Here is a 15879-nt window from a genome sequence, read left to right as displayed (position 1 = left end):
GAGAAAGGACATTTATTTCAACTAATAGGTAACTGTCCGAATACTTTTTTGGCTGCATTTTTAGGCAATTCAAATTATATGTACTCTATCTTCAAAACGGAAAGCTTTTCCCCGAATTTTTGTTGTGCATCTAAATATGCTTTAGTTAAACATTGTTTTAAAAAATATGTGTTACCATTCTTTGCAAAAATAATGCGCAGAATTACTAAAAGAAAAATTTATGCGCTGCTGTCCGAATACTTTTTTGGTTGACTGTAGTTAAGAGTGCGTAGGACCGAAAAAGTATATTTTGGTCATTTTGGTTTTTACGTCAACTATGCATCCATGGGCACTCAGTTTTAAAGGTTTGTCAAAGGTTTTAACAAACCAAAGACAAAATCCTAAATATTTTTCAGTCATACAACCAGTTCAAAGATATGTGGTTAAAGTTTCATTGACTTGTGGCGTAGTTATATTATTTGCATAGATGCTCAAATGAATTGTTAAAATAAATCGAGTAACTATAGCGGAGAATTAAAGTAAAAATAAAACATACTGACAGTTTTTTCGAGTATCGATTCCGCAATGGTTTTTTCGTTTTAATATTTATACACGCCAAAACCCTAGCTCACGTTCTCACGATAGTGAGCCGTCCGTAGAACTCAAAGTTTAACAAACAAACCGACAACAATTTCAAACCAAGCTCCATTGCCGCTGTTTACCCTTGCAAAAGGTTAGTGCGAATTTAAGTTACCTGCCCATCGCTTCCGAAACGTAAACAAGACCGTAAACGTGAACTACGGTCAAACGGGTGGTAACCTTGGGCTGGGAAAACGGGACTTTACTATCGGGGTGGACAGCAGTCAGCTGTTTTGAGCTTTAGCGCGCGTTGAAATCATTCCACGCCTGGCAGTCATTCGCGATGCAGCTTTTCCTTGTACGTCTGGCCATAGCGGTCCTTTTGGGTGCTACAATTTTCGTTGAATGTAAGTAACAAGTTGAAACAGTTCAGATTGCCAATTGCTGATTGAAATAAAAACAAGATTTCAATTTCAGTTACCGAATCAGCGGCCCTTTTTGATCAAGATAGTGCCCACTTCAAGGCACAGCAAAAATCTTGCAGTGATTTGTGCGGTTTTTGTCCGTCTTGCAATGGTTTTTACTGTGGCGAAGAGTGCATCTGTGAGTGCAACCAGGATGCCAACGATCGTGAGTTTAAATAGGTTGATTCAAAGTTGAAAATCTGTCCTAAAAGTGGTATGGTTTTATTTCCATCAGACGTTCAATGCATCAGCAAGATTAAGGAAAACAGTGACAAAATGGGATTGTTGTACGATGTGCTGATCCAGCTGCCGAAGAGTAGAACCCGCCAGGTACGAAGTCCGTCTCCCAGCAAGAAGATAACCATCGACGACGAGGCTACATTCCGGAAGGTATTATTCTCAAACTTTGGTCCATCGCGGCTCGTATCATCGCCGGATGGTATCGTCACTAAATCCGCTCCCGATGCTCATTTGACAGGTGTTGGAGTTGATCCAGTTACCGATGCATCTCACCAAGACCCCGCTGCAGCGCTGGACGGGAAAAGGTAATCGCCGCCCGCAGGGAAGACGATTCGCGGTGCAGTTGAACGCATAAGCACTGGTCGATGCTTTGGCCGAAGGAGTTAACTAGATAGAATTACTAAGTTATTCTGTTTTGGTTTGGATATTACTGTTTAGACTGATTGTACAAATTATTCAATGTGGATTGGCTCACATGTTTATTTAAAAAGAGCTTAAATAGAAGATTAATTGTAACTGTTGTTTTATTATTGAGATTCCTCGTGATTTTTTGATGAATTCGTTACAACCTTACGGAAAACGGAGCTTGAAATTAATAAATAAGATTCAAACTTTACTTTCAAGCCTAATACAAACATACGTGTGACTGTTTCGGCCATTTTCCAAAATTATCGTATAAGCCTGGGCCGCATAGATTTGGGGGTAGTCAAAATAAGGAAAAAAAGGTGTTTCCATTTAAATATACTATCAGCAATAGAATTAAATGGCAAAATTTCTCGTTTACTTATAATGACTCCTCCATTCTTCGCCCATAATTCGACGGATCATGCTCACTTCTCGATTGAACCCAGCTTCCATTGCAATGCCAGAATATTCGAAACCGTAATTATCTCTGATTTTGAGAGCTGCACTGCAACTCTTCCTTCCACGCTGGGATGCAAGGTTTTTGATATTATGGATGCTTTTGTTCATTGACCTTCCTTTGATTTCTCAAAGACTGGAGCAACTATGGGTTAAAGTCATCGTAGCCAATATCTCTTCATGAGCGGCCGAATTTTGCGATTATGATAGTACACATTAAAACTAGAACAGTGATTCCTTAAAAAACTGATCTGTTAAAAGCTAAACGAGACATGAACAGCATGCAGCTCATAGACCTATGGGGTCCATATGCAAATCAAGAACCTATTTTCATTTATCGGATTTTATTGGACTTTGCATTGGTGCTCTGGCGCGCGATATCCTTCTTCTTCGTTGTCTCGCTGCCACTACTGGTCGCGACTGCTTGCGACCGCCTGGGACGTTGTGGGGTTGCTCGTCCGAAACAGTTCGCCCCGTTCGTCGGCGACGCATCGGAATACGGTTTTCACTTCGCTGATTTGCCACAGTGCTGATCCACTGCCGAACAGGTCCTCTACCCTGCAGAGCTGCAACCAGCCGGCCCCAGCCTGATCGGGTTGAAGACGGTAGCTGCTTTACTCGCTGTTCCAACAGAATGACATCCCCGTTTGGCCCGTCCATGGCAATCTGATAGTTTAACTCGTTATTTCTGCAACCGCCCAGATTATATTTGAAATTGCAGTCGCTTTGTTCTGTAGTGGAAAAATATTTATTTTATAAATTATACTTTTAATTGCAGAAATATATATTTACGGCCAAAGACAATTGCAGGCAATAAAATCCATAATACTCCAAACGCTTCGTGTAGAACAGACATATTTTGTGACCTCTTCTTATTGCTATCTAACGGATACTGTTGCTAGATACAATTCTGTCAACTGGCAGAAGCTGGTTTGATCACAAACCATAGGTCTCGGCACGAGCAGCACGAAAGAGTTTGTTGTTTAAAAAACTATCGGTTTCCGTTAGCCCACTAACTGCTTCCGGAACTCGCCCGACCAACCACAGGGTATTTTCTAAACAACTAGATTTACTTATTCATCTTATGATGTTGTCTGGTTAAACAGATGTTACGTGATTTAAGGCCAAACTATCGACCCTAAGCTTAGTTTCAGCATCTTTATTTAGCACTGCCTAGTTTGAACAATCCTGGATCTTGAATATTTCTTTTCAATCGTTCAGATTATTATGATTGATTCAGATTGTGATGTACCTAAACTAGTTTTGTTAAGGAAGGCATGTCACATTTAGTTTCTTATATATATTTTCCGCAAAGTAGATTTTTATGTAAACCAACTAAAAATAGTAGTTAAAAGTAATATGACCATGCATTTTAAACTTGGTGGTCGTTAGCCTCTTATCCAGCAACCCCGATCCCGACCTCCTCGTGGTACTAGCCGGAATACGAGCAACCTTAGCGGAGATCGGGTAACCAACCCCGGTGGAAACTAAGGTCGTATACTAACCGGGAAGGAGGTATAGTGAATCTCGGCACTATAAGATGGCAGCCCCATCGCGAGACTCGGTAGTGTTGCCCCAGTACGGCTACACACCTAAATTAAATTACAACTAACAAAATTCAAGCAAATTCGGAGCGGAATATTCGGTATCGACCTAGGCGAACAAGGAACAAGGACGACGAATGGAGACTCGGTACTTGGAACTGTAGATCGCTAAATTTCACAGGTTGCGAGCGGGTGCTGATTGAACAGCTTGAATCTCGCCAACTCGGCATCGTAGCTCTGCAGGAAATCTGCCGCAAAGGAGAGAAGGTATGAAAGATCCGTGGCGGAAAGGCCCAGTTTTACCAGAGCGGTGGCGCTACCAACGAACTGGGAACGGGTTTTGTAGTGTTGGGCGGAATGCAGGATAGCGTGATAGATTGGAAGGCGATCAACGAGAGAATGTGTGTATTGAGGATAAAGGGCCGTTTCTTCAATTATAGCATCAGCCCGCACGAAGGTAGATCCGACGATGAGAAAGAAGCGTTCTACGCGAGGCTGGAGGCAACGTACGACAGCTGCTCATCACGGGACATCAAGATCGTCATCGGGGATATGAACGCGGTCGGTAAGGAAGAGATATAGACCGGTGATCGGGCTCCATAGCCTGCACACCGACACAAACGATAACGGCAAACGATGTATAAACTTCGCAGCTTCCCCAGGCCTGGTGACCCGAAGCACCTTTTTCCCGCGCAAGGATATCCACAAAGCCACCTGGAGATCACCTGACCAACGTACATTGAACCAAATTGACCACGTTCTCATAGAGGGCCGGTTTTTCTCTAACATCACGAACGTACGCTCCCGTCGGGGTGCAGATATTGATTCTGACCATTACCTAGTAGCAGCACATGTGCGCTCGGTAGAATATACGCGCGAGTACTGAATGAGGCACCACCTGAGAACCTGGCCAAATACCGACGAACTAGGAACCAGTTAACCACGAGCCTGAAGAAGAAAACGCGCCAAAAGGAGGACACAGAGAGGGAGGGAATCTAATTACAAACGAGCGCGAGGTGGTCGACAGATGGAAGCAGTTCTTCGATGAACACCGCAATGGCGAAGTCGCAGAAGGAGGCGGAACGGAAATTAACCTAGGAGCGCCCAAGGAAGTTAGTAATGTCATAGCACCTGATCTCCAAGAAGTCAAACGAGAAATCGGGCTGCTGAAGACCAATAAAGCCGCTGGGAAGGACCGCCTACCGGCAGAGCTTTATAAACATGGCGGAGAAACGCTAGCAAAGGCTCTACACTGGGTTATTTCGAGAATTTGGGAGGAGGAAAAGCCACCGGAGGAATGGATGGAAGGAGTGGTTTGTCCCATCTACGAAAAGGATGATCGGCTAGACTGCTGCAACTATCGTGGTATTACGTTGGTAAACGCCGCCTACAAGGTACTCTCACAGATCCTGTTACGCCGGTTATCACCGATAGCACGAGGTTTCGTAGGGAATTATCAGGCGGGTTTCATGGGGGCTCACGCAACTACGGACCAAATTTTTTTTTTGCTCTGCTCTGCTCTTAACTTAACTTAACTTAACTTAACAAGCCAACAGGGTAGAATGGGGCATGTTGATCCATCAAATCAGTGCTTCGCCTTGAAACTTATCAAGTACTACTACCCACCCACCCATATAAGAGTACGGCTACGATCAAATCAGTTTTCAAAAGGTCTCATAATGCATGTAAAAGGGTTGATTATGCGACCTTCAACCGTCGTAACCCGTCGTCGTGCAACCGTCGTAAATATAATTGCTGTGAGCTCTCAACAGTCAAAATTTCAAATATTGTTATCATCAATGTATTGCTGGGTTAAATATGAGTTTGGAGGAGTATTTCTGTAGATTCTGTATTTTGCAATTTGGATGGAAATATATTGCTAATAACAGTAAATGCAGATTGTCATCACTTTGCTGTTTCATAAACAACCCTCTGTATGTCATCGTTTGCAAAAAGATTTCCTACTTTCCAGTTAGTCGATGAGTTCAAGCTCAAGTGAATAATTTATGTAAGAATTTATCAAGAATAGTTTTTTGTAACTAAGCTAAATAATATTAATACAATAATTTAGTAATTTTAATTTTTGGTCTAGAACAACATGTGACATAAATATTACTTTCAATAATATCGAACGATCACCGGTTTTTCACAAAACACGCAGTTTAAGGTTTAGGATAGATCGACTTCAATAATTCGTATGCGATTGGGTCGGCTTGTGGGTGTAACAATGATTGGTGCCTCGGTGGGCACTGTAGTAAATTTTGAACGTCGATTACTGCGTACTGAAGCACATCTTGATCTAGCAGCACTGACACGTGCTCGAATTGCGGCACGATGATTTTCCAACCGACTTTCCACCCGATTTCGTCCCACTTTGCTGACACAACGCCGAATATCTGCGCCGGGACTGCGTCTTGCATCGATATTTCGTTTCGGGTTTATTTTATCCGGAGCGGTAACACTGCTTGTGGGTTTATGGGTCGTGCTCTGATTTTGGTGGGAACTTTGGGTTTGCGAAGGGACAGTAACTGTTGCAGTATCTAAGAAAAATATATTTCATAATGACTAGTTTGTTTGCAGCAACGATTTGGATGTAACAATTTAAGCTATATGTTCCTGCGTAACTTGAACAAGCACTCACGTTTAGCTACAGACCGTGTGGTCAATTCTACCTTGGAGCAATAGACTAGATCCGTTCTATGAACTACCGCAGCTAGTGCTGCAACGATCGCTAGTCGAATAAAGGTTTTGAAATTTTGTTCCATTCTGAAATCACGATAGTTAAAACTACGCGACGCGTTGATGAACGTTCTTATAACGACGATCCAGATTGCAATAGACACGTAGCATTCCGTTGTTTCCGCCAATGTTACAAGTTATGTTATGGTGAGCACTTTTCTCGGAGCACGCATTATGTGCTGGTCGAACAACAATTGGTGTATTGTTTGGTCTACCTGTGGGTTTTTATTATATGTTGTTGACTTAATTGAATAAAGTGAAAAGTTTACTATTCACGTATTAATTCACATATAATACCTTTAAATCCATAGATTACAAATTGACACCGCAGAGCACAGACATACAAGCAGTTGTGGGTGTGTACATGAATGAAACATATGTCATGGGTACATGAGATTGTATAAAAGCTTATATAACACCTAGCTAATCAACCCTTTCGCGGGCCTTAATGTCGGACACAATAATGCATGTTCGAAAATATTAACATGCTTGTGGCAACTCTGTTCTCGTCAACTTGACACTTTGACCCTTAATACTTTTGTGGTTAAAGCTTCCAAAATTGTACTCTTAAATGTGGCTCGGCAACCAAAAATTATATTTTTGTTCACTGCAAATTTTTTAAGCTTACTTTCGAAAAAATGAATAATGTATTGCATACAAAAATTTTGCTTTATTTTCTTCAGTCTAATTTGACAGTTGCTAACTTTTTGGTTACGTTTTTTACAAAATATTATTCAATATTTTAATTATGGTTTATTCAAATCTGGTTATAACACGATAAATTATTTTTAAAAAAGGATTTACTGAAGTTTTTTGAGCGTCTTAGTAGAATACGAAACCTAAAAATAAAAATAAGAAAACTTATCCAATTTAATTCTACTATGTGTATTTTATTCAATGACAGATACGTATTTCGCCTACGACTAACAGACACTGAGGAAGCCTGCAAGTCGTAGGCGAAATACGTATCTGTCATTGAATAAAATACACATAGTAGAATTAAATTGGATAAGTTTTCTTATTTTTATTTTTAGGTAAAAAAAGGATTTGTTACTTTATCAAAAAAATGTTTACGACCAATAAACAGACATAACACTCACTGTTCTAGTCAATCGCACGCTGTAACAGTCTTTCAAATTTGGTTTTGGTTGGAAAAGTCTCTGTATTCGTTAAAGGGGCGCATTTTAACGGAAGGAGGCAAAGGTCATTTGCTAAACACTTACTTAAACGAGATTTACTCCTGTTGTAGGTTAATATTCGAGAATGTCGATTGAAAATTATGCTAGTATGCACTCAAAATATGTGTGGCGAATATTTTTTTCGATTTTTCTTCCGAGAATTATGTCTGTTTATCTGTGCTGTTATTATGGCATATTCCGTTGTAGTATCTGCTTTCGCTGTTAAATATTCAGTAGCAGTAGTTTCCTCTGTTGTATTAACGCCAGTGGTAGCAGCAAATTTTTTCGTTGTGGTATTTTCGGTTGTAGAAGACATTTCTTCTGTTGTGGTTGAATCATCTTCTCTTGTTGCTTCTTCAGCAGAACAAGGCGATTCATGACTAGTGCTTGTCGTTTCAGAATTTAGGCTTTCGGCCTGCGTTTTACCTTCAGCTGCAGATATCGTCTCGTAAGTAGTGGAAGCTGTCTATACAGTAATAGAAGTGGTTTCTTCAGTAGTAGAAGTGGTCTCTTAAGTAGTGGAAGTTGTCTCTTCAGTGGTGGAAGTCGTCTCTTCAGTGGTAAAGGTTGTTTCTTCCCTGGTTTCTTAAGTAGTGGAAGTTGTCTCTTCAGTAGTGGACGTTGTCTCCTCCGTAGTAGAAGTCGTCTCTTCAGTAGTAGATGTCGTTTCTTCCGTAGTAGAAGTCGTCTCTTCAGTTGTGGAAGTAGTCTCTTCAGTAGTAGACGTGGTTTCTTCAGTAGTAGAAGTTGTCTCTTCAGTAGTGGAAGTTGTTTCTTCAGTAGTAGAGGTTGTTTCTTCAGTAGTAGAAGTCGTCTCTTCAGTAGTAGATGTAGTTTCTTCTGTAGTAGAAGTCGTCTCTTCAGTTGTGGAAGTAGTCTCTTCAGTAGTAGAGGTGGTTTCTTCAGTAGTAGAGGTTGTTTCTTCAGTAGTGGAAGTTGTCTCTTCAGTTGTAGACGTTGTCTCTTCCGTAGTAGAAGTCGTCTCTTCAGTAGTAGATGTCGTTTCTTCTGTAGTAGAAGTCGTCTCTTCAGTTGTGGAAGTAGTCTCTTCAGTAGTAGAGGTGGTTTCTTCAGTAGTAGAAGTTGTCTCTTCAGTAGTGGAAGTTGTTTCTTCAGTAGTAGAGGTTGTTTCTTCAGTAGTAGAAGTCGTCTCTTCAGTAGTAGATGTCGTTTCTTCTGTAGTAGAAGTGGTCTCTTCTGTTGTGGAAGTAGTCTCTTCGGTAGTAGACGTGGTTTCTTCAGTAGTAGAAGTTGTCTCTTCAGTAGTGGAAGTTGTTTCTTCAGTAGTAGAGGTTGTTTCTTCAGTAGTAGAAGTCGTCTCTTCAGTAGTAGATGTAGTTTCTTCTGTAGTAGAAGTCGTCTCTTCAGTTGTGGAAGTAGTCTCTTCAGTAGTAGAGGTGGTTTCTTCAGTAGTAGAGGTTGTTTCTTCAGTAGTGGAAGTTGTCTCTTCAGTTGTAGACGTTGTCTCTTCCGTAGTAGAAGTCGTCTCTTCAGTAGTAGATGTCGTTTCTTCTGTAGTAGAAGTCGTCTCTTCAGTTGTGGAAGTAGTCTCTTCAGTAGTAGAGGTGGTTTCTTCAGTAGTAGAGGTTGTTTCTTCAGTAGTGGAAGTTGTCTCTTCAGTTGTGGATGTTGTCTCTTCCGTAGTAGAAGTCGTCTCTTCAGTAGTAGATGTCGTTTCTTCCGTAGTAGAAGTCGTCTCTTCAGTTGTGGAAGTAGTTTCTTCGGTAGTAGAGGTTGTTTCTTCCGTAGTAGAAGTCGTCTCTTCAGTTGTGGAAGTAGTCTCTTCGGTAGTAGAGGTTGTTTCTTCCGTAGTAGAACCTGTCTCTTCAGTAGTGGAAGTCGTCTCTTCGGTGGTGGAAGTTGTCTCTTCCGTGGTAGAAGTCGTCTCTTCAGTAGTAGAAGTCGTCTCTTCAGTAGTGGAAGTTGTTTCTTCAGTAGTAGAGGTTGTTTCTTCAGTAGTAGAAGTCGTCTCTTCAGTAGTAGATGTCGTTTCTTCTGTAGTAGAAGTCGTCTCTTCAGTTGTGGAAGTAGTCTCTTCAGTAGTAGACGTGGTTTCTTCAGTAGTAGAAGTTGTCTCTTCAGTAGTGGAAGTTGTTTCTTCAGTAGTAGAGGTTGTTTCTTCAGTAGTAGAAGTCGTCTCTTCAGTAGTAGATGTCGTTTCTTCTGTAGTAGAAGTCGTCTCTTCTGTTGTGGAAGTAGTCTCTTCAGTAGTAGACGTGGTTTCTTCAGTAGTAGAAGTTGTCTCTTCAGTAGTGGAAGTTGTTTCTTCAGTAGTAGAGGTTGTTTCTTCAGTAGTAGATGTCGTTTCTTCTGTAGTAGAAGTCGTCTCTTCAGTTGTGGAAGTAGTCTCTTCAGTAGTAGAGGTGGTTTCTTCAGTAGTAGAAGTTGTCTCTTCAGTAGTGGAAGTTGTTTCTTCAGTAGTAGAGGTTGTTTCTTCAGTAGTAGAAGTCGTCTCTTCAGTAGTAGATGTCGTTTCTTCTGTAGTAGAAGTCGTCTCTTCTGTTGTGGAAGTAGTCTCTTCAGTAGTAGATGTGGTTTCTTCAGTAGTAGAAGTTGTCTCTTCAGTAGTGGAAGTTGTTTCTTCAGTAGTAGAGGTTGTTTCTTCAGTAGTAGATGTCGTTTCTTCTGTAGTAGAAGTCGTCTCTTCAGTTGTGGAAGTAGTCTCTTCAGTAGTAGAGGTGGTTTCTTCAGTAGTCGAAGTTGTCTCTTCAGTAGTGGAAATTGTTTCTTCAGTAGTAGAGGTTGTTTCTTCAGTAGTAGATGTCGTTTCTTCTGTAGTAGAAGTCGTCTCTTCAGTTGTGGAAGTAGTCTCTTCAGTAGTAGAGGTTGTTTCTTCAGTAGTGGAAGTTGTCTCTTCAGTTGTGGACGTTGTCTCTTCCGTAGTAGAAGTCGTCTCTTCAGTAGTAGATGTCGTTTCTTCCGTAGTAGAAGTCGTCTCTTCAGTTGTGGAAGTAGTCTCTTCGGTAGTAGAGGTTGTTTCTTCCGTAGTAGAAGTCGTTTCTTCAGTTGTGGAAGTTGTCTCTTCTGTAGTGGAAGTCGTCTCTTCGGTGGTGGAAGTCGTCTCTTCGGTGGTGGAAGTTGTCTCTTCCGTGGTAGAAGTCGTCTCTTCAGTAGTAGAAGTCGTTTCTTCAGTAGTTGATGTCGTTTCTTCAGTAGTAGAAGTCGTTTCTTCAGTTGTGGAAGTTGTCTCTTCTGTAGTGGAAGTCGACTCTTCCGTAGTGGAAGTCGAGCCTTCGGTGGTAGAAATCGGGCAAATAGGGCAAGCAGAGGTAGAAGTAGTCTCTTCAGTAGTGGAAGTTGTTTCTTCCGTAGTGGAAGTTGTTTCTTCAGTCGTAGAAGTTGTCTCTTCTGTGGTGGAAGTCGTCTCTTCGGTGGTGGAAGTTGTCTCTTCAGTAGTAGAAGTTGTCTCTTCAGTTGTGGAAGTCGTTTCTTCAGTCGTGGAAGTTGTCTCTTCAGTTGTAGAAGTCTCTTCGGTAGTAGAACTCGTTTCTTGGCCAGAAGTCGTTCCTTCAGTTGTAGAAGTGGTTTCTTCAGCTGTAGAAGTTGTCTCTTCAGTGGTAGAAGTGGTCTCTTCAGTAGTGGAAGTTGTTTCTTCCGTAGTGGAAGTTGTTTCTTCAGTCGTAGAAGTTGTCTCTTCTGTGGTGGAAGTCGTCTCTTCGGTGGTGGAAGTTGTCTCTTCAGTAGTAGAAGTTGTCTCTTCAGTTGTGGAAGTCGTTTCTTCAGTCGTGGAAGTTGTCTCTTCTGTAGTGGAAGTCGTTTCTTCAGTGGTGGAAGTTGTCTCTTCAGTAGTAGAAGTTGTCTCTTCAGTAGTAGAAGTTGTCTCTTCAGTTGTGGAAGTCGTCTCTTCGGTGGTGGAAGTAGTCTCTTCAGTAGTAGAGGTGGTTTCTTCAGTAGTAGAAGTTGTCTCCTCCGTAGTGGAAGTTGTTTCTTCAGTAGTAGAGGTCGTTTCTTCAGTAGTAGAAGTTGACTCTTCCGTAGTAGAAGTTGTTTCTTCAGAAGTAGACGTTGTCTCCTCCGTAGTAGAAGTCGTTTCTTCAGTAGTAGAAGTTGACTCTTCAGTTGTGGAAGTTGTTTCTTCAGTTGTGGAAGTTGTTTCTTCCGTAGTAGAAGTTGTTTCTTCAGTAGTGGAAGTTGTTTCTTCCGTAGTGGAAGTTGTCTCTTCAATTGTGGAAGTTGTCTCTTCCGTAGTGGAAGTTGTTGCTTCAGTCGTAGAAGTCGTCTCTTCTGTAGTGGAAGTCGTCTCTTCGGTGGTAGAAGTTGTTTCCTCAGTAGTAGAAGTTGTTTCTTCAGTTGTAGAAGTTGTTTCCTCCGTTGTAGAAGTTGTTTCTTCAGTAGTGGAAGTTGTCTCTTCTGTAGTGGAAGTCGTCTCTTCGGTGGTAGAAGTTGTTTCCTCAGTAGTAGAAGTTGTTTCTTCAGTTGTAGAAGTTGTTTCTTCAGTTGTAGAAGTAGTTTCTTCAGTAGTAGAAGTTGTTTCTTCCGTAGTGGAAGTTGTCTCTTCAGTTGTGGATGTTGTCTCTTCCGTAGTGGAAGTTGTCTCTTCAGTAGTAGAAGTTGTCTCTTCAGTTGTGGAAGTCGTCTCTTCGGTGGAGGAAGTTGTCTCTTCCGTAGTAGAAGTCGTCTCTTCAGTAGTAGAAGTAGTTTCTTCCGTTGTAGAAGTTGTTTCTTCCGTTGTAGAAGTAGTTTCTTCAGTAGTAGAAGTTGTTTCTTCCGTAGTGGAAGTTGTCTCTTCAGTTGTGGATGTTGTCTCTTCCGTAGTGGAAGTTGTCTCTTCAGTAGTAGAAGTTGTCTCTTCAGTTGTAGAAGTTGTTTCTTCAGTAGTGGACGTTGTCTCTTCCGTAGTGGAAGTCGTTTCTTCAGTAGTAGAAGTCGTTTCTTCGGTGGTAGAAGTTGTCTCCTCAGTAGTAGAAGTTGTTTCTTCAGTAGTGGACGTCGTCTGTTCCGTAGTGGAAGTCGTCTCTTCAGTAGTGGAGGTTGTCTCTTCAGTGGTAGAGGTTGTCTCTTCTGTGGTGGAAGTCGTCTCTTCGGTGGTGGAAGTTGTCTCTTCCGTGGTAGAAGTCGTCTCTTCAGTAGTAGAAGTAGTTTCTTCCGTTGTAGAAGTTGTTTCTTCAGTAGTGGAAGTCGTCTCTTCGGTGGTAGAGGTTGTCTCTTCTGTGGTGGAAGTTGTTTCTGCAGTGGTAGAAGTCGTCACCTCAGTAGTAGAAGTTGTTTGCTCAGTGGTGCTTGTTGTCTCTTCAGTGGTAGTGGTATCTCCTGCCGTTGTTGCTTCAGTAGTAGAAGTTGTTTCTGCGGTAGTGCTTGTGGTCTCGGGCGTAGTTGTCGTAACTGCAGTCGTTGTTGTTGTAGCGGCAGTTGTTGGTGAAAACAGATTTCGAAAGAATTGCCGTCGTCGCTGTCTACGAGCTCGTCTGTTTGCTCGCATTTGTTGTCTGATTTGAGCGCAGCGTTGCATTAGCGTTTGTCTTCGAACACGAGTGTGAACTTTTTCACTAAGATTTGGTGGCTCTGGTTCTTCATGTTTGATTGTTATGTTGTAGTCGCCGGGAGTCATTTGCTTTTTGATGCATAATGAACCTGTTGAACAGCAATTTTGTTAAAAACGTGTTTAATGATTTGATATTTATGATGAAAATTTTAGTTTATAAAGGTAGATATAGAATTTTCGTTTAGTTACCGTGACCGCACATAATTGCGATCAGTTCCTAAATCCGATCACCCAACCTAAATAGTTAAGTTTTAGAAAATTGAGCGAAAATCTGCAATAAATGAGCATTCTCAGTTATTGTGCTATGTGTTTATGTGTCAGTTGTTGAAAAATGACTGCCTTTGGGGCAACATGCACTTCAAAATCAATTAAATTCGACAGGCGGTAGCAAAAAACGTCATCAAAATGTATTTTCTTAGCCGAAGTGCTAAGCGCACGATCAAATTTGCTAAGATCATAGCAGTGTGGAAACATATTGATATTATCTTCATCGGTATTCTATGATAACAAGTAGATACAAACATATATAACTGTTCTATATTAAATTTGGCTGAAAATATGCTCAATTTGCGGAATTTATTCCATTAAAGTGATTGATTGGAATTATGAACATAACTTTTATTCTGCTTTTAATTCCGATCACTATACCACAGTTATAAATTCGCAAAATGCATGCTAACGTAGTTGCTATTTGGATTTCAGGATTATTCGCAACAAGATAACATGGTAGGAGATATTGAAATTTTTTGACGTAGAACTACGTTTTACAACAGGGTGTCAATCCAAAATTTGGAGTCAAGCCAGCGTCACGAAAGAACGAAAGATTGCCCTTATGCTCAACAACAAACGAGCTCAGAGGGAAATGAGAATATGTATGTGTTAGCTGCCTCTCTCTTCTTTTTGTTAATATTTTTTATACTGGCCCAGTTTTGCTAAAAATGGCGTCGAAACAAGAAGCATTTCGGGAGCGCGTTGTACACTTCTACGAACTGCAACAGAAATCTCGGCAAAAAGTATATGATACAACATTATTAAAAAGCAGATATTTTGCGGCTTCGACTGTTTACCATATCTTAAGATGCGCAACAACTATTCGCAAGCAAGGTAGTGTTAGACCTGCCAAAATTATGGACGCAGAAGGACATCGTTCTCTATTCTTCACCAACAAGCCCTCTGGATTGGCTATCAATTAAGATGCACCAGACGAATGTTTAAAGAAAGTTTTGTTCCCGTTTCTACAGAAACATTATGCAGATGGACAATACGTGTTTTGGCTGGATAGAGCATCATCGCATTACGCCAAAAAACACAATCGTTCCTGAATACTCATTCGATCCCATTTGTACCCAAAAACCACGACCCGAAAAATCTATTTCAGTGCGCTCAATCGAGGATTTTTTCGGGGTTTTGAGTTCCTTGGTGTACAAAAATAACTGGAGAGCCACAAATTGTAAACAGTTGATTGGTAGAATCAAGAGAAGCATTCGCAAAGTTGACATGACGGCCGTACAACGCTGCTGTTTCGACGTCAAACGAAAGCTTCGCCGAACAGCCGATTACGGACCGTTTTCAAATGTACACTAATTTTGAACCGAAATACAGTTGCATTCCACTTTCTTCAAGAAAGTCAATGAAGTTTTTTTCTTCTTTTAATTCCACAACACTAATAGCACTAGTTTGCAATTTGTCAGTATATCATAGTTTAGGCAATTTAGACAGCACAAACCTAGCTCACTATCATTGGTATCATCACAACTGCAAACACACTGGTTGGATTCCGGTAAATAATCCCCTACACAACCACAAACGGCACAGTTTGTGCGACAGGACAATGTCCTCTGGCGTTTCACAAGCGATGGACTCTGCTCTAGCTTATAGCCATCGACAAGGATCACGAGATCCAAAATGCAGCTGCCGACGAAGATTATTGCCAGTACCACTCTGGCCACTCTAGTACTCCGTTCGCCCATGTTTCCCGCGGGGCACTGACACCGGAGCGTGCTCCAGACGCATCATTTAGTCATACAGTTACATGTGTCGGTCGATCGTAGGTTCCGCAATTGGTCGTATTCCCGGTTAATCACGTAGTAATCGGCAGCATGTCGACGAACTTAGATGGAGGCTTGCGTTTCGCAAAAAGTGGTTAACACAGCCGGTGAAGTTCGGTACAGTGAGAGATAAAAACATTGCCAGTGAATCTGCACGTGTAGCAATACAATGAATCGTCATTTTATGTTTTTCTGTTGTTGTTGGACTTCAGTTTAAATTGGTTTTGATTATTGCACAATCAATCAATTTGGCTAAGAACTTTTTGCGCTGATCCTTATTGGGCATGCCGTTAGAGAAATGCCTAGAAAAGATTTTGAACAAATAGTAAAGTAGAACAAAGTGATCGTTTTTTCATCTAATCTAATCGAATTTATAGAGAATTGCGTTAGAACTCCTTGGAAAGTAATTTGATGAAATCTTTTTCATCTTCCACATACCGTAAAGCTCAATAAACATTATTTTCGAACAGTAGATTATTCATCTGCTATACAGCTAAAATCCAATAAACCAGCGCTTGGCAAGCTGTTATACAACAGAAATGTTTGTTGGGAACAATTGGTCGAAAAATGCGAAATTATTTCAAGGTTCGGACTGTAAAATGCCATATAATATCTAACTAAGTTCATCGAAGTGATAAGTTTCGTTTGTGATGTGTAATTCCCTATTACACTTGCTACATTTACACATTTTCAGTCCATTTTCAGCCATTCTCTGTTCTGAAAACTGTAATGATTTAAGTTAAACCAAATACATTGATTCAGGTT

General features: G+C 41.1%; 2 protein-coding genes across 2 annotated transcripts; one reads left to right on the top strand and one right to left on the bottom strand.

Annotated features, from left to right (window-relative positions):
- The first annotated feature begins 901 nt into the window (after positions 1-901).
- On the top strand, positions 902-1617 carry LOC128736360 (uncharacterized). The gene is made up of 4 exons (XM_053830836.1): positions 902-965; positions 1036-1188; positions 1258-1412; positions 1501-1617. Exons 1-4 carry the CDS (start codon positions 902-904, stop codon positions 1615-1617), a joined length of 489 nt encoding a protein of 162 aa, XP_053686811.1.
- Positions 1618-8170: 6553 nt separating this feature from the next.
- On the bottom strand, positions 8171-15036 carry LOC128736359 (mucin-5AC-like). The gene is made up of 2 exons (XM_053830835.1): positions 14793-15036; positions 8171-13155 (listed from the first exon to the last, which is right to left on the bottom strand). The coding sequence occupies exons 1-2, from the start codon at positions 15034-15036 to the stop codon at positions 8171-8173; spliced, it is 5229 nt and encodes a 1742-aa protein (XP_053686810.1).
- Positions 15037-15879: the final 843 nt, after the last annotated feature.

The sequence above is a fragment of the Sabethes cyaneus genome, chromosome 2 (genome assembly GCF_943734655.1).
Source record: "Sabethes cyaneus chromosome 2, idSabCyanKW18_F2, whole genome shotgun sequence".
Classification (NCBI taxonomy): domain Eukaryota; kingdom Metazoa; phylum Arthropoda; class Insecta; order Diptera; family Culicidae; genus Sabethes; species Sabethes cyaneus.
This window is presented reverse-complemented; position numbering and strand designations above follow the sequence as displayed.

Coding starts and splice junctions, on each gene's coding strand:
- LOC128736360 (XM_053830836.1), top strand. CDS start 902: ATGCAGCTTTTCCTTGTACGTCTGGCCATAGCGGTCCTTTTGGGTGCT. Junction 1,189..1,257: donor CAACCAGGATGCCAACGATC/GTGAGTTTAAAT, acceptor TATTTCCATCAG/ACGTTCAATGCATCAGCAAG. Junction 1,413..1,500: donor ACGAGGCTACATTCCGGAAG/GTATTATTCTCA, acceptor CTCATTTGACAG/GTGTTGGAGTTGATCCAGTT.
- LOC128736359 (XM_053830835.1), bottom strand. CDS start 15,036: ATGGGCGAACGGAGTACTAGAGTGGCCAGAGTGGTACTGGCAATAATC. Junction 13,156..14,792: donor TACCAATGATAGTGAGCTAG/GTTTGTGCTGTC, acceptor GCTGTTCAACAG/GTTCATTATGCATCAAAAAG.